This window comes from Hyaena hyaena, unplaced genomic scaffold (genome assembly GCF_003009895.1).
Source record: "Hyaena hyaena isolate Hyena2069 unplaced genomic scaffold, ASM300989v1 scaffold_322, whole genome shotgun sequence".
Taxonomy (NCBI): Eukaryota; Metazoa; Chordata; class Mammalia; order Carnivora; family Hyaenidae; genus Hyaena; species Hyaena hyaena.
Genome location: NW_024080954.1, coordinates 1,820,932 through 1,847,804, shown reverse-complemented (window position 1 = coordinate 1,847,804; position 26,873 = coordinate 1,820,932). Strand labels below are relative to the sequence as shown.

The following is a 26,873-nucleotide window of genomic DNA, read 5'->3' as shown; positions in this document are numbered from 1 at the left end:
ATACATTAAGTTAAAGATTTAGCAGTACCCCAAAGAATTATTATAACAAGCCATATTTAACTGAATAAAAATAAACCTTGTTACCTACCTGACAAATAGCAAATCCAAAACCACTTGCGGAAACATTAACTGCAATTGGCTGTACCACCGCAAGCTGAATAAAGGTGAATAAAAGGTGCATAAGGTTAATATTCCATATCTAGGTCCTGCAACGTAGCACCAGAAATCAGTGTTCTCTCACACTAGGAGTGTGCGTCATCTGCGGAAAGCTCTAAGAATTTCACACAGCCTCACATGTCAAAAGCTGTGGGCTAATCAGGGAAGAGACGTGAAGGCAGATGAAGGGCACACTCTCCAGGCACCCTCACCTTTGCCCTCTGGGAGGGCACATTAGTGCTACCGACAGGGCTGCCCTTCTGAAGCAGAAAAGACAAGAAACAAAAGTCCTCTCCATCCTCCAGTCTCCTTAGACAGCACCTAATCTTCTGGCCTTCCTGTGAACCCACGGACACGTGATCACTGATTATGATTAACACTATTCCTTCTCTTCTACCACCACCCCTCTTCCTCAGTTTCCAGCCTTGAAGTTATCACTTTCATCCCTCACTCTATCAACCACAGGAGTAAAGTTAGGGTCTAAGATAATCCTTTATTCCGTCTCAAAGGAAGAATCCTACTACTGGTGCTATCAATTCTCCTAAGGGGACATGTGGTACAGCTAAAAAACAACATGGTCTGAAATCATGGGTTCAAATCCTAGCTCTACTATTACTAGCAACATGATCTTGAACAAATTACTTAACCTCTTTCTCAGCTTCAGTTTTATCATGTGTATGATGGGGGTGAAAGTACTTACTTTCTTAGTGTTGGTTTGAGAAGTAAATGCAATAGCACATGTAAAGAAATTTGGCACAGTGCCTGCAAAGAATAGGAACTTAATAGGTGTGTTCGTTCTCTTCCCAATATGATACAGCCCATGGTTCCTCCTTTTCCAAATCTTTCCAAAGTTCCCATCCCCTCCTTTCTTCCCCAGCTCACCACTTGAACCAAAGGAGGACACTCCTTCCCCCCAGTCCCTTTTCACGGCTCTAGAACAAGTCTTTGTTGAAGTCAATAGGATAGAAATAAAATAGCATTTCAGCATAAGGAATCATCTACATGGAATTTTAAATAACCACCCCTCTTGTCCACACCTCTGCCATCTGGAGGAGAAACCGGTTCTGTCTGTCAATCTGAAACTTTATAGGGCTTGGTGAACTGGGCCCCATCACAATCACTTGGATGTTTGTACTTTCTGTGTTCATTAGAGCTGCAAATTCAGATAAGGCCTTCAAGGCTACAATGGTGTCCTGTTGAGGAAAGAAAAATATGTGTGCATATAAGTATATATCAAGGTCACCAAAGAGTAAATTAAGTAATGTTTAGGACACCCACTATGCATTCATCCACCTTTCTTGAGAATGGGGCTCTCCTTTCTTCATTTTTGAATGTCCTTGACCTACAGTTCAGGAGAAGCTTGGGAAATATCTGCTGACTGAAACTGATCTACTGTATCAGTTACCATAGATGAAAGACGACCAACACAATGGGGTACTAATTTATTCCATATACATATCAGATATGTTGTTTATATCAGTGATGAGAAAAAATTAAAATGAGTAACCCAGACCTTTGACTTAAGGTACTAAATGTTTTAATTGCCAATTTTATTAAGTCATGAAAAAAGCAATCATATACTTCCTTTTAAAATTACATATATATTTAAACTATTAATTAGTTTAACAAATTAAAAACTATGGGGCACCAGGGTGCCACAGTCAGTTAATCATTGACTTTTGGTCTCGACTCAGGTCATGACCTCATTTTTCATGAGCTGGAGCCCCACATCAGGCTCTGAGCTGGTGGTGCGGAGCCTGTTTGGGATTGTGTCTCTCCTTCTCTCTGCCCCTCCCAGGCTTATGTGTGTTCTCTCTGTCTCTCTCTGTCTCTCTCTCAAAATAAATAAATAAACATAAAAAAACTTAAAAACTATCATCACTCACCTGGGTAGATGCAAAACCTCCCAAGCTATTTCTTTGCCGGCTGAGCCACTTCATAATCGGGATTCCCTCAGAAACCTGATATTGCAGGAAGTGTGAGAGCAGCGCATAGGCCGCAATTTCAATATCCAGGGAGCGTGGCTGCCAGGATTCAGAAAGTTTAGACTCTGAAGACACCCAGAATTGCATGTCTCCTGCAAAAGATAAGTAGTAATAATCTGACCAACTGAATAAAAATACATTTTATACCATTAAATATCCTTACACTGGTCCAAGTTCTACCTGACTAAATATAGAAATATATATGTACATATTTATGCCATGCAAATATATGTGTATTTGCAAACACAGACACACTTATAAACATGCATATGTCACTTTCTAAAGTATCATAACTTTTAAACTTTCATCCTTTTCCTCTTGCTTATATTTGAGAATGTTTTGATGAAAATAATTTCCCAAGAGAAATCCCACATGTTTGGCTCAAGACTAAACAGCTATAACATATACTCTAGAAGATAATGTATATAACTTTTCTGACCAGGCCATTCCCAAAATATTTTAGGATACATTAGAAAGAACTCTGTTCTGGGAATCTGCCATTAACCAGCTCTAATGTTCTAGGAAACCTCGCCTTTTTTTCATTATCTGAAATTTGGTGTTATAAGTTCAAAATCCAAGGCCCCAAGAAAAAAATGAAGGACCGTGGCCAACTCGACAATCTTCCTAGAAATATCCCTGCTTCTCCCAGAGGAACATCTTACTTGGTGCTCCCTACCTCCTTTCAAATATTACTCTTCAGATGATTACACTTAGGTGGAATGTGAAATAACTACCACTTGAACAAGCATAGAAGAAATGTCAAGGACTTCCATCCCTATGTAATAATATATCCCCAGCACTGCAGCAGTCAAAAAAGATAGTAAGAATTCATTCTAAGGTACTGCTAACAATATGCGATATTTTTCACAGTCTTAGAAATCGCTTTCTGTAGTGTAGTGTAGAAAGCACTTTCTACAATTATCCCTTCTTGAATCAACAGGGCTTTGAATCAGTAGACATTATGTAAAATTATTTTTGCCCACCCATCCCCATCTCTATGTCTGTGTGTATATCTGCCTATCTCTCTCTGTCTCTCCCACACATCCACACCACTCCCTGGTTCCCTGACCAAAGAGCCCATTTGGGAAGTAGCAACACCTGTGCTTTTGTCCTGTTGCAGCTCCTTAGAACAAAAAGTTATCCAACTCACTTAATAGCATTTTTTGGCATTTGCATTTCTATTAGTTAGCATATTCGTTCAAATTTTGAACATTTGCTAGCAGTTATTCCCATTTTATAGTTAGGGGAAAAAACTAAAACTCATAAAAGCAAGTGGTAAAACCAGAATTCAAACCCATGTCTCTCCACAATCCAACGTCCTAATGACCACTGAAGGCCACCCAGCCAGAAATGGTATCAGAGAACCCAAAAGGTAACTGACATAGAGCAGAACAGATCTAAAAGAAGGAAACACCCAAGTCCCAAATTCTCTTGAAAACTCAGGGAGAGCAGAAGCAGCCATGTCAGACCCATCAGATCTCATCTGCATTTCATTTTTCTTCCCATTCAAAGATTTTTTTAATGTTTATTTATTTTTGAGAGACAGAGACAGAGGACAGGTGGGGGAAGGGTAGAGAGAGAGGGAGACACGGAATCCAAAGCAGACTCCAGGCTCTAAGCTGTCAGCACAGAGCCTGATACAGGGCTTGAGTTCACAAACCATGAGATCATGACCTGAGCTGAAGTTGGACGCTTAACCCACTGAGCCATCTAGGTGCCCCTCTTCTCATTCAGAAGATATAAATGTTATCAGCTTCACACCTGGCTTACAAAACCCTCTCACATAATTTATATATTTCATAATGCATAGCAGTCTAACAATCTCAAACAACCCCATGCATTACCTTCCTGTTCTGCTCTCCAAGTCAGCATATTCAAAGCTTCCTTGGCTTTAGGGCTCCCCACAGATGACAGTGCATAAGTTATAAGAGCTAGAGTATAATTATCTGAAATTCCTCTATTAAATTCAGACTCCAAAAAGTTGATTGACTCTTGAACATCAATATTAGGCTTGAAAAAAAAAAAAAAACCATACATTTTACTATTCAAAATAACTCATTACCACACATTTAAATGAGCATTTTCAAACATTTGTTCAAAAAGTAATTTCAGTGTCTGTTAAGCACCTAACTTTTCCTAGGCAGTAGGAATCAATGATGGTCACAGACATTTAAAGATTTGCTATTCATTTTGAAAATAACACTGCTTTTGAAAGAGAAATGAAGGAATCAAACCCATTTATAATTGCAGCAAAAACAATAAGATATCTAAGAATAAACCTAACCAAACAGGTGAAAGACCTGTACTCTGAAAACTATAAAACACTGATGAAAGAAATTGAAGATGACACAAAGAAATGGAAAGACATTCCATGGTAATGGATTGGGAGAACAAATATTGTTAAAATGTTGATACTACCCAAACAATATATACATTTAATTCAGTCTCTATCAAAATACCATCAGCATTTTTCACAGAGCTAAAATAAACACTCCTAAAATTTGTATGGAACCACAAAGACCCTGAATAGCCAAAACAATCTTGAAAAACAAAAGCAAAGCTGAAGGCATCACAATTTCAGACTTCAAGTTATATTATGAAACTGTAGTAATCAAAACAGTATTGTACTGGCACAAAAACAGACACACATATCAACAGAACAGAATAGAAAATCCAGAAAGGAACCCACAACTACATAGTCAATTAATCTTCAATCAAGCAGGAAAGGATATCCAATGAGAAAAAGATCGTCTCTTCAACAAATGGTGTTGGGAAAACTGGACAGCAACATGCAAAAGAATGAAACTGGGCCACTTTCTTATACCATTTACAAAAACAAATTCATAATTTATTAAAGGCCTAAATATGAGACCTGAAACCATAAAAGCCCTAGAAGAGAACATAGGCATAACCTCTTTGACACTGGCCATAGCAACTTTTCTGGATATGTCTCTTGAAGCAATAGAAACAAAAGCAAAAACAAACTACTGAGATTACAACAAAATAAAAAGCTTCTGCACAGCAAAGGAAACCATCAACAAAACTAACAGGCACATCTATGGAATGGTAGAAGATATTTGCAAATGACATATCTGATAAAGGGTTAGTATCCAAAACATATAAAGAAATGATACAACTCAACACCCAAAAAACAAATAATCCTATTAGAGATGGACAGAAGAGGGGCACCTGGTTGGCTTGGTCAGTGGAGCATATGCCTCTTGATCTCAGGGTTGTGAGTGTGAGCCCCATGTTGGGTATAGAGATCACTTAAAAATAAAATAAAAAAGGAATTTCTTTTTTAAAAATGGGCAGAAGATATGAATAGACAGTTTTCCAAAGAAGACATACAGATGGCCAACAAGTAAATCATAAGATGCTCAACACCACTCATCATCAGGGAAATGCAAATCAGAACTACAATGAGATCACACCTATCAGAATGGCTAAAATCAACAACACAAGAAATAGCAGGTGTTGGCAAGGATGTGAAGAAAGGGGAATCCTCTCGCACTGTTGGTGGGAATGTAAACTGGTACAGCCACTCTGGAAAACAGTACGGAGGTTCCTCAGAACATTAAAATAGAACTATCCTATCATCTAGCAATTTCACTACTAGGAATTTACCCAAAGAATACAAAAATACTGATTCAAACGGATACATGCACCCCAGTGTTTATACCAGAATTATCTACAATAGCCAAATTATGGAAACAGCCCAAGTGTCCACTGACTGATGAATGGATAAAGAAGATGTAGTATACATACAAACACCCATACACCCACAACACGCACACACACAATGGAATATTACTCAGCCATAAAAAAAAGAATGAAATCTTGCCACTTGCAAACACATGGATGGAACTAGAAAGTATTATGCTAAGCAAAATAAGTCAGAGAAAGACAAATATCATAGGACTACACTCATGTGGAATTTAAAAAACAAAGCAAATGAACAAATAAGGTAAAAAAGAGAGAGAGGCAAACCAAGAAACAGGCTCTTTTTTTTTAATATTTTTATTTATTTCTAGGAGAGAGAGAGAGACAGTGTGAGCAGGGGAGGGTCAGAGAGAGAGGGAGTGACAGACTCTGAAACAGGCTCCAGGCTCCGAGCTGGCAGTCAGCACAGGGCCCGACGCGGGGCTCGAACCCACGAACCGCGAGATCATGACCTAAGCGAAAGTCGGACGCTTAAGCGACTAAGCCCCCCAGGCGCCCCTCCTATATTTTCTTTGATGAAATGTCTGTTCAGATATTTGGCCTATTTTATTTTATTTTTTTATTTTATTTTAGAGAGAGAAAAAGAGAGTGTGTGAGCAAGGGAGAGGGGCAGAGAATGGGAGAGAGAATCTCGGTCAGGCNAGAGACAGTGTGAGCAGGGGAGGGTCAGAGAGAGAGGGAGTGACAGACTCTGAAACAGGCTCCAGGCTCTGAGCTGGCAGTCAGCACAGAGCCCAACTCGGGGCTCAAACCCACGAACCGCAAGATCATGACCTAAGCGAAAGTCGGACGCTTAACCGACTAAGCAACCCAGGCACCCCGGGACTCTTAACTATAGAGAGCAAACTGATGGTTATCAGAGGGGAGGAGGCTGGGGAGATGGGTGAACCAGGTGATGGGACTAAGAAGGGCACTTGTGATGAGCACAGGGTGCTGTATGGAAGTGTTGAATCACTAAATTCTTCATCTGGAAGTAATATTACAGTGTATGAAGTAACTGGAATTTAAATAAAAACAGAAAGAAAGAAAAGAAACTTAAATTTTTTTTAAAAAAAGAAGAAAAGAACACTGCTTTTCAGTTTTTATGAGTAAAAAACAGGCACCATTCCCTAGAAGGAATAAGAAATAAAAAGCAGAACTTTTGCCATTGTTTCTACCATTTAATATCATGAACTCAGATGAGAGCACAAAATACAGCTTGAGAAAAATATTACTCACATCTGACCTCAGGTGTTGAGGCTCTAGATTTAGGGGAAAGTTGATTTTCCATGTGCCTAGTACTGGACTAGGGAAATAGTAGGAGCTTACAACAGAGAATGGTTGTTTTTGATCCTGTGAAATGCAGTTGGCATTAAAGCAATAAAGGCATCAATCACTGAGACAGCTCTGGAGCAAAATTAAGCTCATTAGCATAACTTTCCATGTATACACATTCTTATCCAGACATCCATGCCTTTTTAACATGATTTTTAGAGTGTGGGTGTACTCTGTACTAAATTAGCAGACATTGTCATTGCTCCATGATATTTTAGAAATTAAAAAAAAAAAAATCTTTCACAATCTAAATGTGCTAGAATACATTCCCAAACTCTGAAGAATCTTCTTTCCCCTAAGAAATTAACCTTTCCAATGATAAAATATGCATTGATTTATCTTACCAATAGCAAGCACAACATTTATATTAGAAAGCATTTTTAGAATTCTCTTTGTTATTCTAAAAGAGTGAGTTCTTCATTCTCAGATTCTAAAATAAGGCCAGAAATGCCAAGCCAGAAGGTATCCAAATTCAGACCTCAAATGTGATATAAAATTGCAAAAGCCTTTAAGTTTCCAGACACATATTTGATCCATCAAGACCTACCTTCCTTGTAATTCCTCGCCCATCATTTATTAAAGATTAAATACCTGATATTTTTTATATCTCAGGAGAGAAGTCACAACATAAGCTGTAAGTGTTACTGGACTTTTATTGCCACCTTGAAGCTCACTATGGATCACTCTTCCTGGCTCCCAAAATTCACCATTGGATTTCTGACGTCCTTTGAGCCAAGTATATGTTCTGTGTAACACATTCGGATCAATATCTATATAAGGATCAGCTTCAAGGAAACATCTTAAAACAAAAGCTGACAACCTAGGTGAAAAAGGAGAAAAAATATATAAAATACACTTTATGAAGTCCTCTAAATAACAATGAGCAAGAAAATACCAACAGTAACAACATAGTTTCTCACCAGAAGATTCACCAAAGGATGGTAACTGAAGAAGGAACAGAGGGAAGAAAGACAACAAAGAAACAACATAAACATCTCAGCCTAGCTGGTAGGTCCAGTTTCCACTTGAGTGTGGTCAAGAAATTCCAGGTCAACTCACAAAATACCGGATTTGGAAAGGAATTTAAAAGTCATCTAATCATGCCTTATTATTTTATAGATTCAGAATGTGACACTCCAGGAGAGTTAAATAAATTGTCCAAGGTGGGGTGCCTGGGTGGCTCAATCGATTAAGCGTCCGACTTCAGCTCAGGTCATGATCACATGGTTTGTGGGTTTGAGCCCCACGTCGGGCTCTGTGCTGACTGCCAGCTCAGAGCCTGGAGCCTGTTTCAGATTCTGTGTCTCCCTCTCTCTCTGACCCTCCCCTGCTCACGCTGTCTCTCTCTCTCTCAGAAATAAATAAAACATTTTTAAAAATTTAATAAATAAATAAATATAAAAATAAATTGTCCAAGGTTATCATCTTTGGACTCTTCTAGGTATTTACCAAAGAAGATCTCATCACACACTTGGCTCAACCCTAATGCCAGGGATGAACTATATATAATTCACAGTCAAATCGTAGTACTTTTAAGTAGAGAAAAATGGATAGTTTCTCTCCTATAAGAAGTCAGAATATTACAGCCTAAGAACCAATCAGTCTGGGCCAAATCTGGCCCTTGTGCCAAAGCCAGCCCAAGGTCTATTTATGTGTGCCTCTCTTCCACCACCCTCCACCTGAGAATGGTTATTAAAGAGAAAAAGAAAAGAAAAGAAAGAAAGAAAGAAAGAAAGAAAGAAAGAAAGAAAGAAAGAAAGAAAGAGAGAGAGAAGGAAGGAAGGAAGGAGAGAGAAGGAAGGAAGGAAGGATGGAAGAAAGGAAAGAAAGAAAGAAAGAAAGAAAGAAAGAAAGAAAGAAAGGAAGGAAGGAAGGAAGGAAGGAAGGAAGGAAGGAAGGAAGGAAGGAAGGAAGAAAGAAAGAAAGAAAGAAAGAAAGAAAGAAAGAAAGAAAGAAAGAAAGAAAGAAAGAAAGAAGGGAGGGAGGAAGAGGAGAGGAAACAACAGAGATTCTATGTGGCCTGCAATGCCTAACATATTTACTATCTGAGCCTTTACAGCAAAAGTCTGCCAATGCTTGCTATGGAACAATAAATATTTAGATGAAAAGATCATCAAGCAATAAAACACTGAAACCTTTCTATTTATGGATCTATATTCTGATACATGCCAAAAGAAAATTTGAAGCAGATATGGTTCATCCTATGAAATGTTTAGTGTGATAAATATCACTAATATTCAGTAATATCTGGTCCTCTATTCTACTTTGAGTGTGCAGAGAAATTCACTTCTTTGCCCTTTCGAAGTTAAGAGCAAAGGTCACATGGCCTGTGAGCAGCTCTGATAATGATAAACTGAAGAAATGCTGCACCCAGGCTGAAGTACCTAATTACCAGTGGTAGATACTCCAGCCTTCTCTTTCCAGGCTGCTGCAAGCCTGGAGCCTCCTGGGGAGATGGTGGCAGCTGACAGACTACAGAGCCCCCTGCTGACCCAAAGAAGAAATGCAGCCTGAGCAAGAAAGAAGCCCTTGTTAAGGGATTTTAGGGGTTGCTGTTACCACAGTGTGCCTTGTCTAACCCGACTGCTACAGTTAGTCAACCTTCTTCTAGGTGAAATGTAGCACTGACAACAGTGCAAGGAGAAAAAGTAATCATCCAAAATCAGCCACATAGATTCCATTCTGGAGGAAATCTGGATGCTTATTACTTAATTCTATCACTGTTTTCACAAAAAAATAACCTTAAAGAAACAATGTTGACTGTATTAACACAAAATTTGTATTGATCATGTCTGATTAAGAAAAGAACTATGTTGGGGCGCCTGGGTAGCTCCATCGGTTGAGCATCCAACTCTTGATTTTGGCTCAGGTCATGATTGCAGGATGGCGGGATGGAGCCCTGAGTCAGGCTCCATACTGAGTGTGGGAGTGCAGGAGCCTCTCTCCCTCCACCCTTTCCCTACTGGCATGCTCTCTCTCTAATAAAAAGCCCTTAAAAAAAATAAAGAACTATGTCATAATCACTCAGTATTTCTAACCAGTTTTTCTTGTCAACTATACCATCATCAAAAAGTATTTTATGGGGCACCTGGGTGTCTCAGTCAGTTGGGCATCCAACTTGGGCTCAGGTCACAATCTCATGGTCAGTGAGTTGGAGCCCTGCATCAGGTTCTGTGCTGACAGCTCAGAGCCTGGAGCCCGCTTCGGATTCTGTGTCTCCCTCTCTCTCTCTGCTCTTCCCCCACTCATGCTCTGTCTCTCACTGTCTCTCAAAAATGAATAAATGTTAAAAAAAAAAAAAAGTTTCTTAAGTATTTTTATTGCTTTCCCTACCACAAAAAAGGGGGATTTATGACTTACCTAAATAAAAACATTTTACTTATTATTGCTTTAAAACCATATTTACAAAGGAAAACTTATTTTAAAGCCAGGCAATGGGAAAAGAAACCTATAAGTCTATATATAATGGGACACATCCGTCAATTCCATGGCCATTTTGACCTAATGAGAGCCCATTCATGAAAGATTTGTTCTGTTAGTCAAACACTTACCAAGTACTACCAGAAGGATCATCATTCCCAAAAGCACTGAAAGAGCCATCTTCCCTCTGATAGAGAAGTTCTCTTTGATAACCTGAAGACACAAAAGTAGATAATCAATGTAATCACAACTTGAAATAAATAAATTTCTAATCATGTCTTTAAATTGAGGAAACATGAACAGAGAATGTAAAAGAAGACATCAAATTAACAACTGATATTGAATATTTTCTATAGTAAGTGCTGTGAGAAATTTAAAATATCAACACTTCTTAAGCAGAATGGTGAAATAAGAACTGTGATAGCCCCAAATAAAATTCAGAATAATACTATAATGGACACAACAATTCTAGCCATTTTAAAGCAAGCAAAATTAAAGGCCAAGTTTTATTTAATTCTGTAGTATTGACTACGATAGTTTCCATGCTTAATCATCTAAAGCTGTTTGCTACCTAAGAAAAATAGTATCTAAAGTATGTAAAAATACTTTATATTTTTTAGGCAAGAAATAGCACGGGAAAATTGCTAAATAATGTAAGGCAATTGCTTTAAAACATTTTTGGCCATGGCCAACTGAGGTAAACCAAAGGACCAACTGGTATACCCACCACCTCAATCCAAATTCTAACTATAAAAAAACAACAACAACAAAAAAACCATGGGGCGCTGGGTGGCTCAGCTGGTTAAGCATCTGACTTCGCCTCAGGTCATGATCTCATGGTTTGTGAGTTTGAGCCCTGCGTCAGGCTCTGTGCTTTGTATTCTCTCTCTCTCTCTCTCTCTCTCAAAAATAAATAAACATGTAAAAACATTAAAAACAAAAAACAAACAAAAAAGAACCCGACAGTGGTAACAAAGTCTCACTACAGAAGTAAATTGAGGAGGGGGTTAAGGCTCATGTAGCTACTTTAATAAAAGCAGATGTTTCATATTCACAAACAAATGGTTGCAAATAAGGCAGATGTTTCATATTTGCAAAACAATGCATGCAGGTCTCAAAGACCAGTGACTGAGAAATCATAGGCCAAAGACTAAAAGATTCACCAAACAACCCACAACAAACTAAGTTGCTAAAAATGAAATTAAAATAGCAGTAATTTAGCCAAGTTTCCACTAAAGGCAGGTGACGTCACACAGTGTGAACTTTGCAGCATGGTCACATAGAGCCTGGCAACCAGAAACATTTATAAAATGTTGAATTCAATCCCTCGTAAACTCTAGTAACAAAAAAAGTTTGCTTTATGAATAACACATTTTAGAAGAATCAATAACTAGAATTATTCATATTTAATTAACAAAATATGAGCATTAACAGTTTAAAATTAATCTGCTCTTGCCATGTCCCGAACTTTCTCCCTGACCTTCTCCCCAGACTCCCAGATCTGAGTATCTGGTTTAGGCTACAATAAGACGCAGTGTAAAAAACAAGACACTGTTTCATGGTGATCTTTAATACTTAGAGTAAAAGAAATATAAACAACATTTAGGTGATTTCAGAATTTTGTTGGATTTAAAGAATGGGTTATAATCTTGATATTTACAACTGAAATACTACAGTACAATAATTAATATCCAATCTTTATCCAACACTATGTGTCAGGAACTGTCCAAAGCCCTTTCACACATTAACTCAGGTAATTCTCACACCTCTATGATAGAGATGCTATTTAGAGGTTGCATCTTCAGGGATGATGACACTGGAACTCAGAACACGCCAAGTGCAAAGTCATCCAACTGGGAGGTATTGAAGCCAGAAATTAGCCAACTTCTTTGACCTGACATAGCCAAGGCCTATGTCTCCAGAGCCGCTGTTTTCCTGCTGGCCCACAGAACTCTTTTAGCAGTTAATGTATGAAAAGTCCTCAGCACAGTACATTTTACATGGCAAGCCCTCAATGAACAATAAATATCACTCCATACTACGAGCATAGGAAAAAGCTTTCTAACCATCCAATTTCTCTTTTTTTTAATGTTTTTATTTATTTTTGAGAGATAGAAAGAGCATGAGCAGCGGACGGACAGAGAAAGAGGGACACAGAATCTGAAGCAAGCTCTAGGCCCTGAGCTGTCAGCACAGAGCCTGACATGGGGCTCAAACTCACAAACCATGAGATCATGACCTGAGCCAAATTCAGACGCCTAACTGATTGAGCCACCCAGGTACCCATCTAACCACGCAATTTCTAAGAAAATATTTAATAAATGTGACCATAAAAAATTGTTTTAAACTTTTCCATGGCAGAACACACTATTAGCAAAGTTAAAAGATGATGGATTAGAAGAAACATTTGCAACATATAACACAGATAAATGGCCTAATATTAACATATACATTTTATATATATCTTTATATATTATTACTACATATCTTTACATATACTCCCATAAAGTATCTTTTAAGTTTAGAGAAAAAAAGTAAATCTCCTACAGAAAGAAAAATGGACAAAAGACAAAAACAATTTCACCAAAAAAGTGAGAGGGAGAGAGAAAGATGGACCTCGGTATATGGGAAAATGCTCAACTTCATAATAAGTGAAATGCAAATTAAAACTACATTGAGATAACATTTCTCACTCATCTTATTAGCAAAGATTCAACAGTCTGACCACTCATTCTGTTGGGAAGGCTATAAGGAAACCAATACCTCTTTCATTGCTCCAGGACACTCAGAATGTATAACTACTGTGTAAGGGAGTATCTATACCTTTTGACCTAATAATCCCACTTCTAAGACTCTACCCTGAAGATAGCTCCAACAACCCAAAAATATGTGCAGAAAATTATTCATTGCAGAATAATTTTGTTTGTAATTGCAAAAATACTGGAAGTAGGGGCACCTGCATGGCTCAGTTGGTTAGGCATCTGACTCTTGATTTCAGCTCAGGTCATGATCTCACAGTTCGTGAGTCTGAGCCCCACGTTGGGCTCTGTGCTGGCAGCTCAGAGCCTGCTTGGGACTCTCCCTCTCTCTCTCTCTCCCTCCCTCCCTCCCTCCCATACACATCCTCTCCCCCTGCCTCCCCCTCTTTCTTTCCCTTCCTCCCTTCCTCCCTCCCTCAAAATAAGTAAATAAACTTAAAAATTACTGGAACTACCTACATGCCCCCAAATTGGAGACTGGTTGAATAAATATAGAACTTATACAGTGGAGTCTATGAAACTGTGAAAAAAAGATGAGGAGTATCTCTCTGAACTCACAAGAGTGATTTTCTGTATGCACGATTAAGCGAAAAAGACAAAGTCTAAAATAGCATGCTTTATATACTACCTTTTGTGAAGAAAAATGGGAAATAAGAAAAAATATATGTGTTAATTTCTGCAGAGAGAGAGAGAAAGAAACTAGAAATGAAGTTACCCACAAGGAGTTGGGAGAAGAGATACAAGAGAGAGATACCCCTTTGCATATACCTTTTAGAATAGGTTCGACTTTTGGAAGCATATTAATGTTCTACATATTCAAGAAAGAAAATAAATAAGAATAGCAAAAATGATAGGTATTATTAACACTACTTTAGCTCACTTCAACATGTTTTTAGTTTTCATAAACCTTGAAAATAACACATCATATAATCTCTTCCTTTTTCAAAGGCAGAGTTCACAGAGAAGCAGAATAACTTTCTAGTGTTTACAAAGGAAATTAGCAAGAGTCCAAGATATTCTCCCTCAATTTCTAATTCAAGACTGAATCCACCAGATAGCAGAGTTTCACTGTGAACTCAATCTGACAGAGGAGGGGAGGAGAGGGGAAGGCAGGAGATGAGAGGAGGGAGGGAGGGATGGAGAGGAGAGGAGAAAGAAGAAAAGAAAACGTTCAGGACCCACCATCACTACAGGAGGTGCCTCTGTGGGAAGAAGGACCAACTTCTAAAAGGAGGACCATGTGCCTCCAACCCCCCAAATCATGTCAACAACTGCAGTTCCAAGTATGAGTTATTGTAAAACCAGTCAGAGAGAGATGAGATCATGCAGATGAGATCAGTGCTTATGGAAATTACCCCTCAGGTGGCTGACCTCCAACAGTCCCCATTAATATCAACAACTAACACCATTCCACTCCTAGGGGCAGCCAGCCCAGAGGAGGGGGAGGACTCACAGACAATCCCTAGCTGTGGAGTACATTTCTTGAGCTGGCTTAGAGGACACTAGACCCCAAACCCCCAGTTCTGCTCCCATGGCAGAAGAAAGGAGAGAATCAGAACCCAGAGAGAGGAACTTCTTTGACTCTCCTAGTAGGAATACCCTGTGAGGTTTCCTTCCTCACTTTCAACCAGCCATGCATCATTAGAGAACCCTCAGCTGCGTATCCTTGCACATCAACACCATTCCACAAGCAGTAAAGGGCATTGTTGACTTGGCTGGAATATTTACCATAAATACAATGATTCAACAATCAGGGGCAGTCACCTCAGTTGGAGACTTCTCGTGATAGGTAAAAAAAAGGCACAACTATGGTCTTCTCTAAAAGTTTATGAGGAAATAAGAGTGTTGCCCTAAATTCCTTAGTTTCACGCATAGCTCTTGAGTTAGAAAGTAATAGCTCAGTAGGAATTAGAAGACACTTCTGAAAACTAAAATACAAAGGAAGTCAAGAGTTGATACGATAATGACCCAGGAACTATTATTTATAAAGGGCCAGACAAGATACATACTTACTGGGTCATGAATTTTCTTTGGAATAGCCATGAATGTAAAATATTTAAAATCTATCATAAGAAAGATGAAAACACTGTTCATAGAAACAAATAGAAAAATATTCTAAACATAATGTGACTTGGTTTACTTCAAGTGTCAAAATTACATTTAAACAAAAGAAGCAAAATCAGCTCCTTGTAACTCTATCACTCACCTCCTCTGGTAAAAAGCTGATAAAAATATTTTCTGTACTAAAAGAAAAGTAATTATGCTCAACGTCCTTACTCTGTATGGTGTGGAACGTGGAAAGTGTGAACTTACATCCTGGATGGTTAGTTTTCCAGTGTTTTCACTATCGCCTCTAGCCACACTTGTGACGACCAGAAGCAGTATCAGAATTCTCAAATCTATTTTTCCTGTTTTTATTTAAATGGAAAAGAAATATAATGTGTTTTCAACCAGGCTTGGTCTGAGTCTACACTTGAAAAATAGAGCCATGGGCACTATGATTTAAATATCTGAGGAAAACAAGTGGCTTCAATCTCTGATTCACAGGAGTTCCAGTCCTTATCAAAAACAGTTTTTGTTTTATGGTTCTATTTTTTCTTTTTGACAGCAAAAGAGACTTCATTCAATGATGTAGCTGTTGTTTTGAACAAAAAAACAATGGGTTAGGTTACAAGGGTCCTGGGCCAAGCATGATTTAAGTAAAACAATGCGCTGTTCATAAATGACATTTAAATAATATAATCATGACTCATGCCAAAGTGACTTTAATTTCTTGAAAAATAAAAACAACTACGGTATATTTAAAGGACTTTGGCAAATGTGATGGCAAAAGAAAAAACAAAGTCCCTGAAATGAGACACTGAGTTCATAATGAAAATCATTATACCAAGGAAAGCTTTTGTCCACTACTTTGAAATACAATTCAGTTCAGCATGTGAAATGATGTGTTTGGGGGAGCTCCATTGTGTCAACTTCCATCAGCCACTTCGCCTGCTCAAAAGGTGAGCTGAAAACACAGGTCCCATTTCCTAGCTAAGAAGAACCTCTCGAGGTCAGGTAGAACAATTTAGTGTTTATAAATAATCTCTGCATTACGGAAGACGTTCTGGGCCCAATCTCCACATTAGGATGATGAACATACAAAGAGATTAATGTTGACAGTAACTCACTGATCCAGTCTGTATTTACTGAGGTGCCTAGATAGCAATACAATGGTGAGATTAAACACGATGCCCACTGTCAGGGAGTTACCTTCTAGCACAGGAAACACACAGATAATAGGCGAACAAGATCATTTTAAATAATGTTAAGTGTGGTGAAGAAAATGAAATGGTGTATAAATGAGAGTTCCTAAATGGGAAGGAAAGGCCACTCTGAGGGAAACACCACCTAAATGATGAGAAAGGAGCCAAGCCATGGAAACACCAGAGGAAGAGGATCCCAGTTGAAGGAAGAGCAAGGTTAGAGACCCTGAAGCACCACAGAGCTGGGAGTGTTCCAAATGTAGCCAAGAGCAAGCCAAGGGAGGGCAGCCTCGGGCAAGGGGAGGGAGGGAGGCAAGGCCAGTTCACCCACTAGAGAACCCTTTAAAGAATTCTAAGGAAGGAAGTGGCATGATTTGAACATTTTCAAAAGATCCCTGTTAGTATATGTGGAGCCTGTATTGAAGGGGAGTGGGCATAGCAGAGAGGCTCTTAAAGGGAAGACACTGAACTGTCCAGGCGAGCAATGATGGTATTTGAGTGGAAGGATTCACCATGGGATGGAGACAGTGGAAGAATTTCACATTTGCTTTTGAGGCAGATGGACAAGACTTACTTGCTGACTGGGGACCCTAATGCCTCAGTCAAATGCAACTAACTATATCATAGCTAACAGTTATTGGGTGTTTACTGTGCTAAAGTACAAAAATATTTTATTTAATCTTCAAAACAGCCCCATGAAGTAGGTATTTTATTAGCCCTGTCTTACAGGTGGGAAAACGAGGCTGGGGGAAACCAGCCCAATGTTACAATTCATAAAGCTTACAAAATATGGAATTGTGTGGCATTTTCTAAAATATTTTATTTTATTTCATTAAACTATCCCAAAGACTATGTATCAACATATAAAGCAACAGTCTAGTTCCTATGTACTTTCTGCTTGAAGTCACACTAAATTTTGAATACAAGTCAGAATCTTGTTTTCGAAAGGTATAGAGTTAAATTATGACAATACCAAATATTTCTCATCTCCTTTAATATAACCATGATGGCAACGTGTAAAATCTCATTTGCTTTTAGCAGGGCAGACTTCCACAGGGAGCACCTGGTGCCACTTTTTTTTTTTCTTTTGGTGGTGCCACTTCTTAATCTCGTTATAATAGAACTTGAAAAAGCCAGCTCTTGTGTTTAAATATTTAAATATGAATGACCTACAAATACATGTATGAAGGAGAATCATTTTAATGTTTATTTATTTATTTTGAGAGAAAGAGAGAGAGAAAACAAGTAGGCGAGGGGCACAGAGAGAGGGAGACAGAGAACCCCAAGCAGTCTCTGTACTGTCAGCACAGGGCCCGACACGAAGCTCGAACCCAGGAACCACGAGATCATGGTCTGAGCTGAAATCAAGAGGTCGGACACTAAACCAACTGAGCCACCCAGGTGCCCCTGAAGGAGGATGATTTTATTTTATTTTATTTTATTTATTTTTTTATTTATTTCTAGAAGAGAGAGAGAGAGAGAGAGAGCGTGAGCAGGGGAGGGTCAGAGAGAGAGGGAGTCACAGACTGAAACAGGCTCCAGGCTCTGAGCTGGCAGTCAGCACAGAGCCCGACGCGGGGCTCGAACCCACGAACCGCGAGATCATGACCTGTGCAAAAGTCGGACGCTTAACCGACTAAGCCACCCCAGGCGCCCCACTAAGCCACCCAGGCGCCCCGAAGGAGGATGATTTTGAATGGGCAGCTCTGTATGGAAAGTACCAATCGCTAGATCTTTGAGAACTTCCTGGAAGACCCAACCAGATTTGAGGCCTGCAGGGCTTGACTCTAACCTGAGGGAAAATATACCACTATCTCCTTCCCCTTAGCAGCACTCAGATCACACCCAGCTCTGATTCCAATCCCTGGTCCCCCTCAGTCTGTCCTCTCATGCAGCATATGGCCCCTGACTCACAACCCCCTTCCCCCTCTTCATCCTGGTCTGTGCCAGACTACCCCAGGGAGAGCCAAGGACACTGACCGGCACTTCCTCTTGGAGCACCCATCTTACAGCTCACTCTGGTCTAACCTGACACTTCAGATGCTAGCCTTTGCTGTCTCCTTCCCTATAGGAGCCCACGTTCCTCGCTTACTATTTTATCAGAAGCCCCTTTGAGACCTCTTACACACTGGCCACACTCAAGCATCTTGCCAGTTCCTGGACCTTTTCCATCCTAAGCTCAACTGCTTTTAACAACCTAAGAACATTGCAAAGTAGAGTTATCCCCTATTGGTCTGAGGAAGAGCATGGACTCCAGAACCAGATCACCTGAGAGTAAGCAGGGTAAGTCGTGTAACCATCCTATGCCTCAGTTTCCTCCTCTGTAAAATGGTAATAGTAACAGTACACCCACCTCCTGGTGTTTGGGGAGAAGTAAATGAAAACATTTGTAAAACATTTAAACACAATTAGCTATTACCATTATTACGTAAAATTTAGTTCAGGATAAACAAGTCCCTACATAATGAGGGAACCTGGAAGAAAAGCTCACATCAAAATAGTGTCTTTAAGCTTTCTAATTCTTTTTTTTTGTTTGTTTGTTTGTTTTTTTATTTCTAGGAGAGAGAGAGAGACAGCGTGAGCAGTGGAGGGTCAGAGAGAGAGGGAGACACAGACTCTGAAATAGGCTCCAGGCTCCGAGCTGACAGTCAGCACAGAGCCCGACGCGGGGCTCGAACCCACAAACCGCGAGATCATGACCTATGCGAAAGTCGGCCGCTTAACCGACTAAGCCACCCAGGCGCCCCTAAGCTTTCTAATTCTTAACTGTGGAGAAGTTAACAAAACCTAACAACTGGCCTCTATTTGCATTTAACCGATTCATTCTTTTTTTTTTTTAATGTTTTATTTATTTCTGAGAGAGAGAGAGAGAGAGACAGCATGAACAGGGGAGGGTCAGAGAGAGAGGGAGACACAGAATCTGAAACAGGCTCCAGGCTCTGAGCTAGCTGTCAGCACAGAGCCCGACGTAGGGCTCAAACCCACAAACCATGAGATCATGACCTGAGGTGAAGTCAGACACTTAACCAACTGAGCCACCCAGGCGCCCCTTAACCCATTTATTCTTTAAAAAAAAAATAATAGCAAAACACTTGGGAGCTTAGAAGTGTGGACTTCATTTTTAGATTATACTGAACAAGGATTTTTTCTAGCATTCTGCATAAACCATTCTAATCCTCACGAATTTGATGGCAGCAGGTATCCCAAATTGTATACAGAGAGAAACTCAGCCACACAGAGATTTTGCTAGAAGTTCCCTAACATGGAAGCACAAAAGCAAGATTGAAACTTTGGGTGGTTGGCTTCTGGAGTATTTGAGGAAATCAAATTTACATTATTCTTGTTAGAAATATGTTTGTGTTTCTCTAAGTATGAACTTTAAGAACATGGACTCTGGGGCCAGGCAATGAGTTCAAATCCCAGCTCTGCCACTCACTTGCTACGTGACCCTGGGAAAGTTACCTTTTCTGTGTCTCAGTTCCTCATCTGTAAAAATAGGAAGATAATACTAACACTGTGAGCATTAAATGAGATATTGGGTGTAAAGTGCTTGGAACACAAATAAGCACTCAGCTCGTGATAACTGGTGTTATTTGCAAGTTGCAACTGCAAAGGAATCCGGGGAGAGTAATCTCCAGTGTGGCATTTTTCTGAAGGGCCAGCAGGGCCTCCCATACAAACTGTTCCCTTCTAACTCCCACCTACCTGACACTTTAAATGCACTGAGAAGGTTCCTGCCCCATGACACCACATGTGTTTATACACAGACTGTCTTCACTGAACAGAGAACTTCTTGAGAAGAAAGGCCCTGACCTCCTCTGTTTTCTCAGCGGTGGAAATGACACTGTCACTAACAGATGCTCCATAAATGTGTGATGAATAAATGAACACTCAGTCCTCTAGATTTTTAAGTAGCTTTAAATTTCAGGTCCCATATTAAAATACAAGCCCCTTTAGGGGCGCCTGGGTGGCTCAGTTGGTTAAGCATCCAACTTCAGCTCAGGTCATGATCTCACAGCTCATGAGATCGACCCCTGCATCTAACTCTGTGCTGACAGCCCAGAGCCTGGAGCCTGCTTCAGATTCTGTGTCTCCCTCTCTCTGCCCCTCCCCGACTCACACTCTGCCTCTCTGTCTCTCTCAAAAATAAATAAACATTAAAAAAAATACAAACCCCTCTAGACACTAACTCCTTAAATATGTTAGCAGCAATTGTGACTATTACATCTTCCTACTGCTTATTGTTCTAGCACATTTCAGCACCATCTAGTCCTACAACCACACAGCAAGGACAAATCCTATTTTGAAATATGGTTGAGGGGGAACTCTGTCTAAAAAAATGTTTTTACAAATAAAAGTATATTTATAAAACACTTACCTTGCCTCATAAAGGAAAGGGCTTTTTCTTTTAAGTTTTCTGTCAGTTGTTTCTTTTTAGTTAGGTAATCCAAAACATAAATATTTGGAGCAAAATTTATCATGTTCTGTTCACCACAGCCATAAGGCATCCGAATCAATGAAGCTAAGCCACTGATGGAGGAACCAAGGATATCTCCTGAAAGCATAAGATATTCAATACATTCAGCAAATAGTCAATAACGGTACCTCCTGGTGGTAATGAGACTCCCACTAAGTACAGAAGGCATTGGACATTGAAGCAATAATTATTCCACTGCTTGGAACAGAGTACAAACATTACATCAAGCTTTTAGGAAGACTGGCCAAATAACTGATAACACAGTGGCAACAAGCTTGTAAATTATGTGACACATCACTCTTTTAGCTCAGTTAAAGATGTGGCATGCACGAAGCAAAAAATAAGTTTAAAAATAATTCTTGAACAAAAATGTCAGGAATTGATCATAATGAAATCATCATTTTTATATAGAAAAGGAATGTTTTATGAGTAGTATTCTTCACATAGCTAGAACTTCATTCTCATTTCTTACTAATAAACTACAAACACTGGAGAAATCATTTTTTAAAGGCAAGGCTTATAGTAGTTTTCACTGTGTTCTATTTAGCAGCAACAAAGTAGAATTAACAAGTCAAAGTCTTTCCATGAATATCAGGATCAAAAAGGATTAGGAGTATTCTTCAAAATTAGTAATCTAAAATTAAACAAAATGCATGCTTAAGAGACACCTCTACCCACATTCTAACACCATGACTCAGGGAAATAAGTAAAAATTCAGAAATACAGAGGCTGAGTTCTAATTCTGACCCCATTGTGGCTGCATGGAGAAGAACATTCTTCTGTCTAGTTTATGTTAGATATTTATACCACTTCAAATCCAAAGACAGTGAGAATCTAATCCTAAAACAAATTTTTTTTTAAAAATGAGTCTAAAAAAGAAAGCCCTCTTTCAAGTGAAGAGGCTGCAGCCATGGTAGCATACCATGTCTTAAGCTTTAGATGTTAACACAGAAAAATAGAGGTTAAATTATTACCACTTATGCTTTTATAGTTTTTAATATTTAAAGTGAACATAAACTTAGACTGTCCATATTAAAAGAAGCAAAACTAATATTCACACTAATATTCTAGGCTACCAAATGGATTTTTTAAAATAAATACCATATAGGAGCACCTGGGTGGCTCAACTGGTTAACTTCAACTCAGGTCATGATCTCACAGTCTGGGAGTTTGAGCCCCGCATCAGGTTCTGTGCTGACAGCTCAGAGCTGGGAGTCTACTCTGGATTCTGTGTATCCTGCTCTCTCTGTCCCTCCCTGCTCACACTCTGCCTCTCCTTCTCAAAAATGAATAAACATTGAAAAGAAATCTTTAAGGAATAAATATCATATAAAAATACAACTTGGAAAGTCATTCTTTGCATCAAGTTTAAAAATCAAACCTTAACAGTATTTCAGTAACCAAAGATAGATTCACTCAATGTAAGAAGTGGTGATATACATTTGAAATTCAAGGCTTCTTTCCTGTGTGTGTGCGTGTGTGTGTGTGTGCGCGCGCACACACGTGTACTGCATCCCCCGTGTGTGTGCTGTACCTCCCAGCATCACAACACTGTGGGAGAATTTATTCCCCTAAGTAGAGAGCTTATTTAATTCTTCTTAAGAATTATACCCAAGGTGATCAAGCCCCATGTGGGGCTCCAAGCTATCAGCACAGACCTGCTTCAGATTCTCTCTCCCTCTTTCTCTGCCTCTTCCCCATTCTCTCTCTCTTACTTTCTCTCTCAATAAATAAATAAATAAATAAATAATACTTTTTTAAAAAGAATTATATTCAAGTCTCCCAAAAAGTCCTCTATGGAGGGCTTGGTTATTGGAATTATAATGGAAAACATTACACCTACAGAGGAGATTTAAAAGAACTTCCGAAAAAGTGCCTTAGGTCCTGACATCTGGAAGACCTAACAAACTATTTAGATTCGTTCATCTTCATTAATCTAAACATTTCCTTCAGTTATTTGTAAAGCACAACTATATAAACAAATCGTTTGTGTGGAAGCTATGTTTAACAATTGATGCAAAAACACATTTGGGTTGCCAGAAGGTGACCAGGAGAGGGTGAAGTCAGTGGCCTGCTTCCTGTTATAAAGGTTATCTGTGTGCTGCACACAGAACTGCTCGAGGCAATAGAGCTCAACCTTTGGTCATCAGAAGCACTTGTGGATCCTTTTCAAAATATACACACCCTAGCCATAGCTCAAGAAATGCTGATTGGGTAGGTCAGAAGTGGAGCTTTTACAAATCTCCACACAGGATTTTGATATTATCAGTGGTCGGGAGCCACGGAAGCCAGAAGCTCTGCTCTTAGAAATAATCCCTCCCATGGGGTGCCTCAGCGTCCAACTTCGGCTCAGGTCATGATCTCATGGTTCGTGGACTCGGGCCCCGCATCAGGCTCTGTGCTGACAGTTCAGAGCCTGGAATCTGCTTGGGATTCTGTGTCTCCCTCCCTTTCTGCTCCTCCCTCACTCATACTCCATCTCTCAAAAATAAACATTGAAAAAAAATTTTTTACTTAAAAAAAGGAATCCCTCCCTCCAGCCACATTATAAATGGGCCCTGCTACTCAGAGAATGGTCTTCACACACATCAGAAGCATCAACATCAACTGGGAGCTTGTTAGAAATGCATAATCCAAGGCCCCACCCCATGCCTACTACACCAGCATCTTCCTTAAACAAGATCCTCCACGTGATTCAGATGTACACTGAGATTGAGAACTGGGCTGGGACACATATCTGCTAGTCTTTCTATTGTAATCAGTAGTTGGTACCAATAGACATATATAAACAAACCAGGGGTCATGGCGATATATTGTATTCTTACCAATTGCAGTGATCTGAACTCTTTCACTACCACTCACTGTGTTGGGAGGAAATGAGAAACTCAAAGTTTTCAGGGGAGTTTGTAACTTGTGGACTGTCAAGTCTAACAAGATGGACTGTGAATACAATTTTTCTATTCCTTCAGCCTGTTGGAAAAAAGGAACATGATTAACATGGTCTCCACTCATCTGTCTACAGAGAACTTTATGAAAATAGTAAGACAATCAGCTGTCTGCATTATGAGTACAATTAGATAAATACCTACCATTTTTGATTCCCACTTCAAATCTGTTAACAAATGCTTACTTTCTAATTAAAGTAGACAAAACATTTCATGAAACAGCAATTGAGGGGTGCCTGGGTGACTCAATTGGTTAAGCATCTGACTTCAGCTCAGGTCACAATCTCACAGCTCATAAGTTCGAGCCCCATGTCAGGCTCTGTGCTGACAGTTCAGAGACTCGGAGCCTGCTTCAGATTCTGTGTCTCCCTCTCTCTGCCTCTCCCCCTCTCACATTCTGTCTCTGTCTCTCTCTCTCTCTCTCAAAAATAAACATTAAAATTTTTTTAATGTTTTATTTATTTCTGAGAGAGAGAGAGAGAGAGGCAGTGTGTGCAGGGGAGGGTCAGAGAGAGAGGGAGACACAGAATCCAAAACAGGCTCCAGGCTCTGAGCTGGCTGTCAGCACAGAGCCCGATGCGGGGCTCGAACCCACGAACTGTGAGATCATGACCTGAGCCGAAGTCGGAGCTCAACCGACTGAGCCACCCAGGCGCCCCTAAAAAGTTTTTTTTAAGAAACAGCAATTGAAATGGCAAAGGAGATGAAAAGGTAATGAGAAAAACTCTCTGAGGTAAATCCTATTATTATCCAAAGAGAGATTTAAAGAGAGAAAGAGATTAAACTCCTTGCCCAAAGTCACACTTGAGAGAACCAGCGTTCGAACCTAGGGCTGTCTCATCCCAGAACACAAGTGCTTACTCACTAGGCTGAGTATTTCTGCATAATGTCTTCTCTAAAAAAATCTGCAAAATCTCTTCTAACTATACATTCAAAATACATACAACTGTAGATTCAAAATCTGCATATCAACTTGGCATGATTTAATAGGATCCTAATGTAACACAGTTTGTAAATGTAATTGACTGCAAAAGAGATTTGCTATATAAGGATATGATAAATTTAAAGAGGAAATGGGCAATTACTTCCAAAACATTTTAAGTATCTTTACATACAGATGAGATAACAATTAGACAAGACCAGGAGGCTGGAGGAGATGACCTACTAGATCTTGCCAACAAAACTAACCAAGAGAAAAACCATCTTCTGTTTCCTTTTTGATTACGTACTCCCATTTCATTTATTCAAGACCTCAAACATTTACCTTTACTAAAATCTTCTGCGTGATGGCATCAGAAGCAGCAGGTGAAATGGCTGTGACTGTGATTGGAATTTCCCCCAGGTGTGTTGGCTTGACTGGAAAAACAACAGTTGCCCCATCCTCACTGGGAACCAGAATGGTCTGCTGGTGTCCTGTCGCATTTATGTCACTTAAAGCCATTAGAATATCAAATTTGTCACTTTTCTCAATGATTACTTTAACCTGGAAGGAAAATTTTCAAATGTTTTCTATAATAAATGCTCATCAGTAAGGTTTTGCTTTATCACATCAAGTGCTATTAAATCCATGAAGCTCAAGACTGGAGGAAGATGAGACAGAGATTTGGCCAAGGAGAAAATGAGAAGGTTATCAGGGAAAACTTCATTTTCCTATGTTCTCCTCATCCACCTCAAGATACGTGGGAAAACGGAACTCTTCGGTTCCATTTCGAACATTAAACTCCCACTAACATTAAATTCTGTCATTATATGAAGGCTTTGAGTGGGAAGGATTGTCCATAAAGGTTATTATTTCATGTCATGATATCGCCACCAGCCTCATTTAACTGTATCACCCTAGGACACTGGTCCCATTAGAAAAACCAAACAGGACGAAATGTGATTACATCTATTGAGAGTCTCGGCTAAAGTTATTCCAAGGAAAGAATGATGCAGACATTAGTCCTGAAGCATATGTTGGTTGTAAACTTGTGTAAAGTCTATCAAAGTTGCCAGTTTTGCCAAGAACTGCATTTACCTAGGCCTTACACTTCATGAATTGTTTTCCATTTATTTTCTCACCTGCTTCTCAAAATACTTTCTTTAGACAGAAGAATTATCATTCCCATTTTACAGATAAGAAAACTGCTATTAAGTTATTTGCTGCTAAGGGGTAGAGCGGGGCATTGAATCCAGGCCTTCTGATTCCGTATCTTTTGCTCTTTACAATGCACCATTGTTGACTAGGTTAAAAAGTACAATTTACAAATAATTTATAAACATAGAGTTTAATGAGATTGTGGCATTTTCATTAATGAAGTTAGTAACATAGCCCTACTTACTCTGGGGGTAAAAAGATTAATCACTTGGTTAGTACTACTATGGGTATAACACGAACCGTGACCTAATCCTGCCTTTCAGGGAACTCACTAGCTAAGGAAACAAGGCACATGACTCAAAACATAAAGCCTTGTTTTGAATACAATGGATTAAAAACAAAATACACTAGAGAAATATAAACAACACAGAACAGAACGGGTGAGGAAAGGCATCCTAGTTTTATGCCAGATCTTGAGAGGAATTGGTCTAGGAGCACAGAATGGCAGTGAGAAGTGGCAATACCTCCAAATGAGGGGAAGGCTAGGAAACAGGACAGGGAGTCAGGAAAGACACAGACCTGCCTCACACACAGTGAGGAAGTTACATGGCTAAAGTAAAAAATGTGTATGGGGCGCCTGGGTGGCTCAGTCGGTTAAGCATCTGACTTTGGCTCAGGTCATGATCTCACGGTTCGTGGGTTCAAGCCCCACAACAGGCTCTGTGCTGACAGCCAGCTCAGAGACTGGAGCCTGCTTCAGATTCTGTGTGTC

General features: G+C 39.5%; 1 protein-coding gene across 1 annotated transcript in view; it reads right to left on the bottom strand.

Moving 5' to 3' along the window:
- The window catches only part of CD109 (CD109 molecule), a 139,465-nt gene that overhangs the window by 13,212 nt on the left and 99,380 nt on the right, over positions 1 to 26,873 (bottom strand). The window contains exons 21-29 of the mRNA XM_039248932.1: positions 25,289 to 25,507; positions 23,905 to 24,049; positions 20,981 to 21,157; positions 10,730 to 10,811; positions 7,770 to 7,998; positions 3,986 to 4,151; positions 2,043 to 2,233; positions 1,194 to 1,349; positions 89 to 154 (exon numbers count right to left, since the gene is read on the bottom strand). Of these exons, the coding sequence (XP_039104863.1) occupies positions 89 to 154; positions 1,194 to 1,349; positions 2,043 to 2,233; positions 3,986 to 4,151; positions 7,770 to 7,998; positions 10,730 to 10,811; positions 20,981 to 21,157; positions 23,905 to 24,049; positions 25,289 to 25,507 (1,431 nt within the window). The remainder of the gene's footprint in view (positions 1 to 88; positions 155 to 1,193; positions 1,350 to 2,042; positions 2,234 to 3,985; positions 4,152 to 7,769; positions 7,999 to 10,729; positions 10,812 to 20,980; positions 21,158 to 23,904; positions 24,050 to 25,288; positions 25,508 to 26,873) is intronic.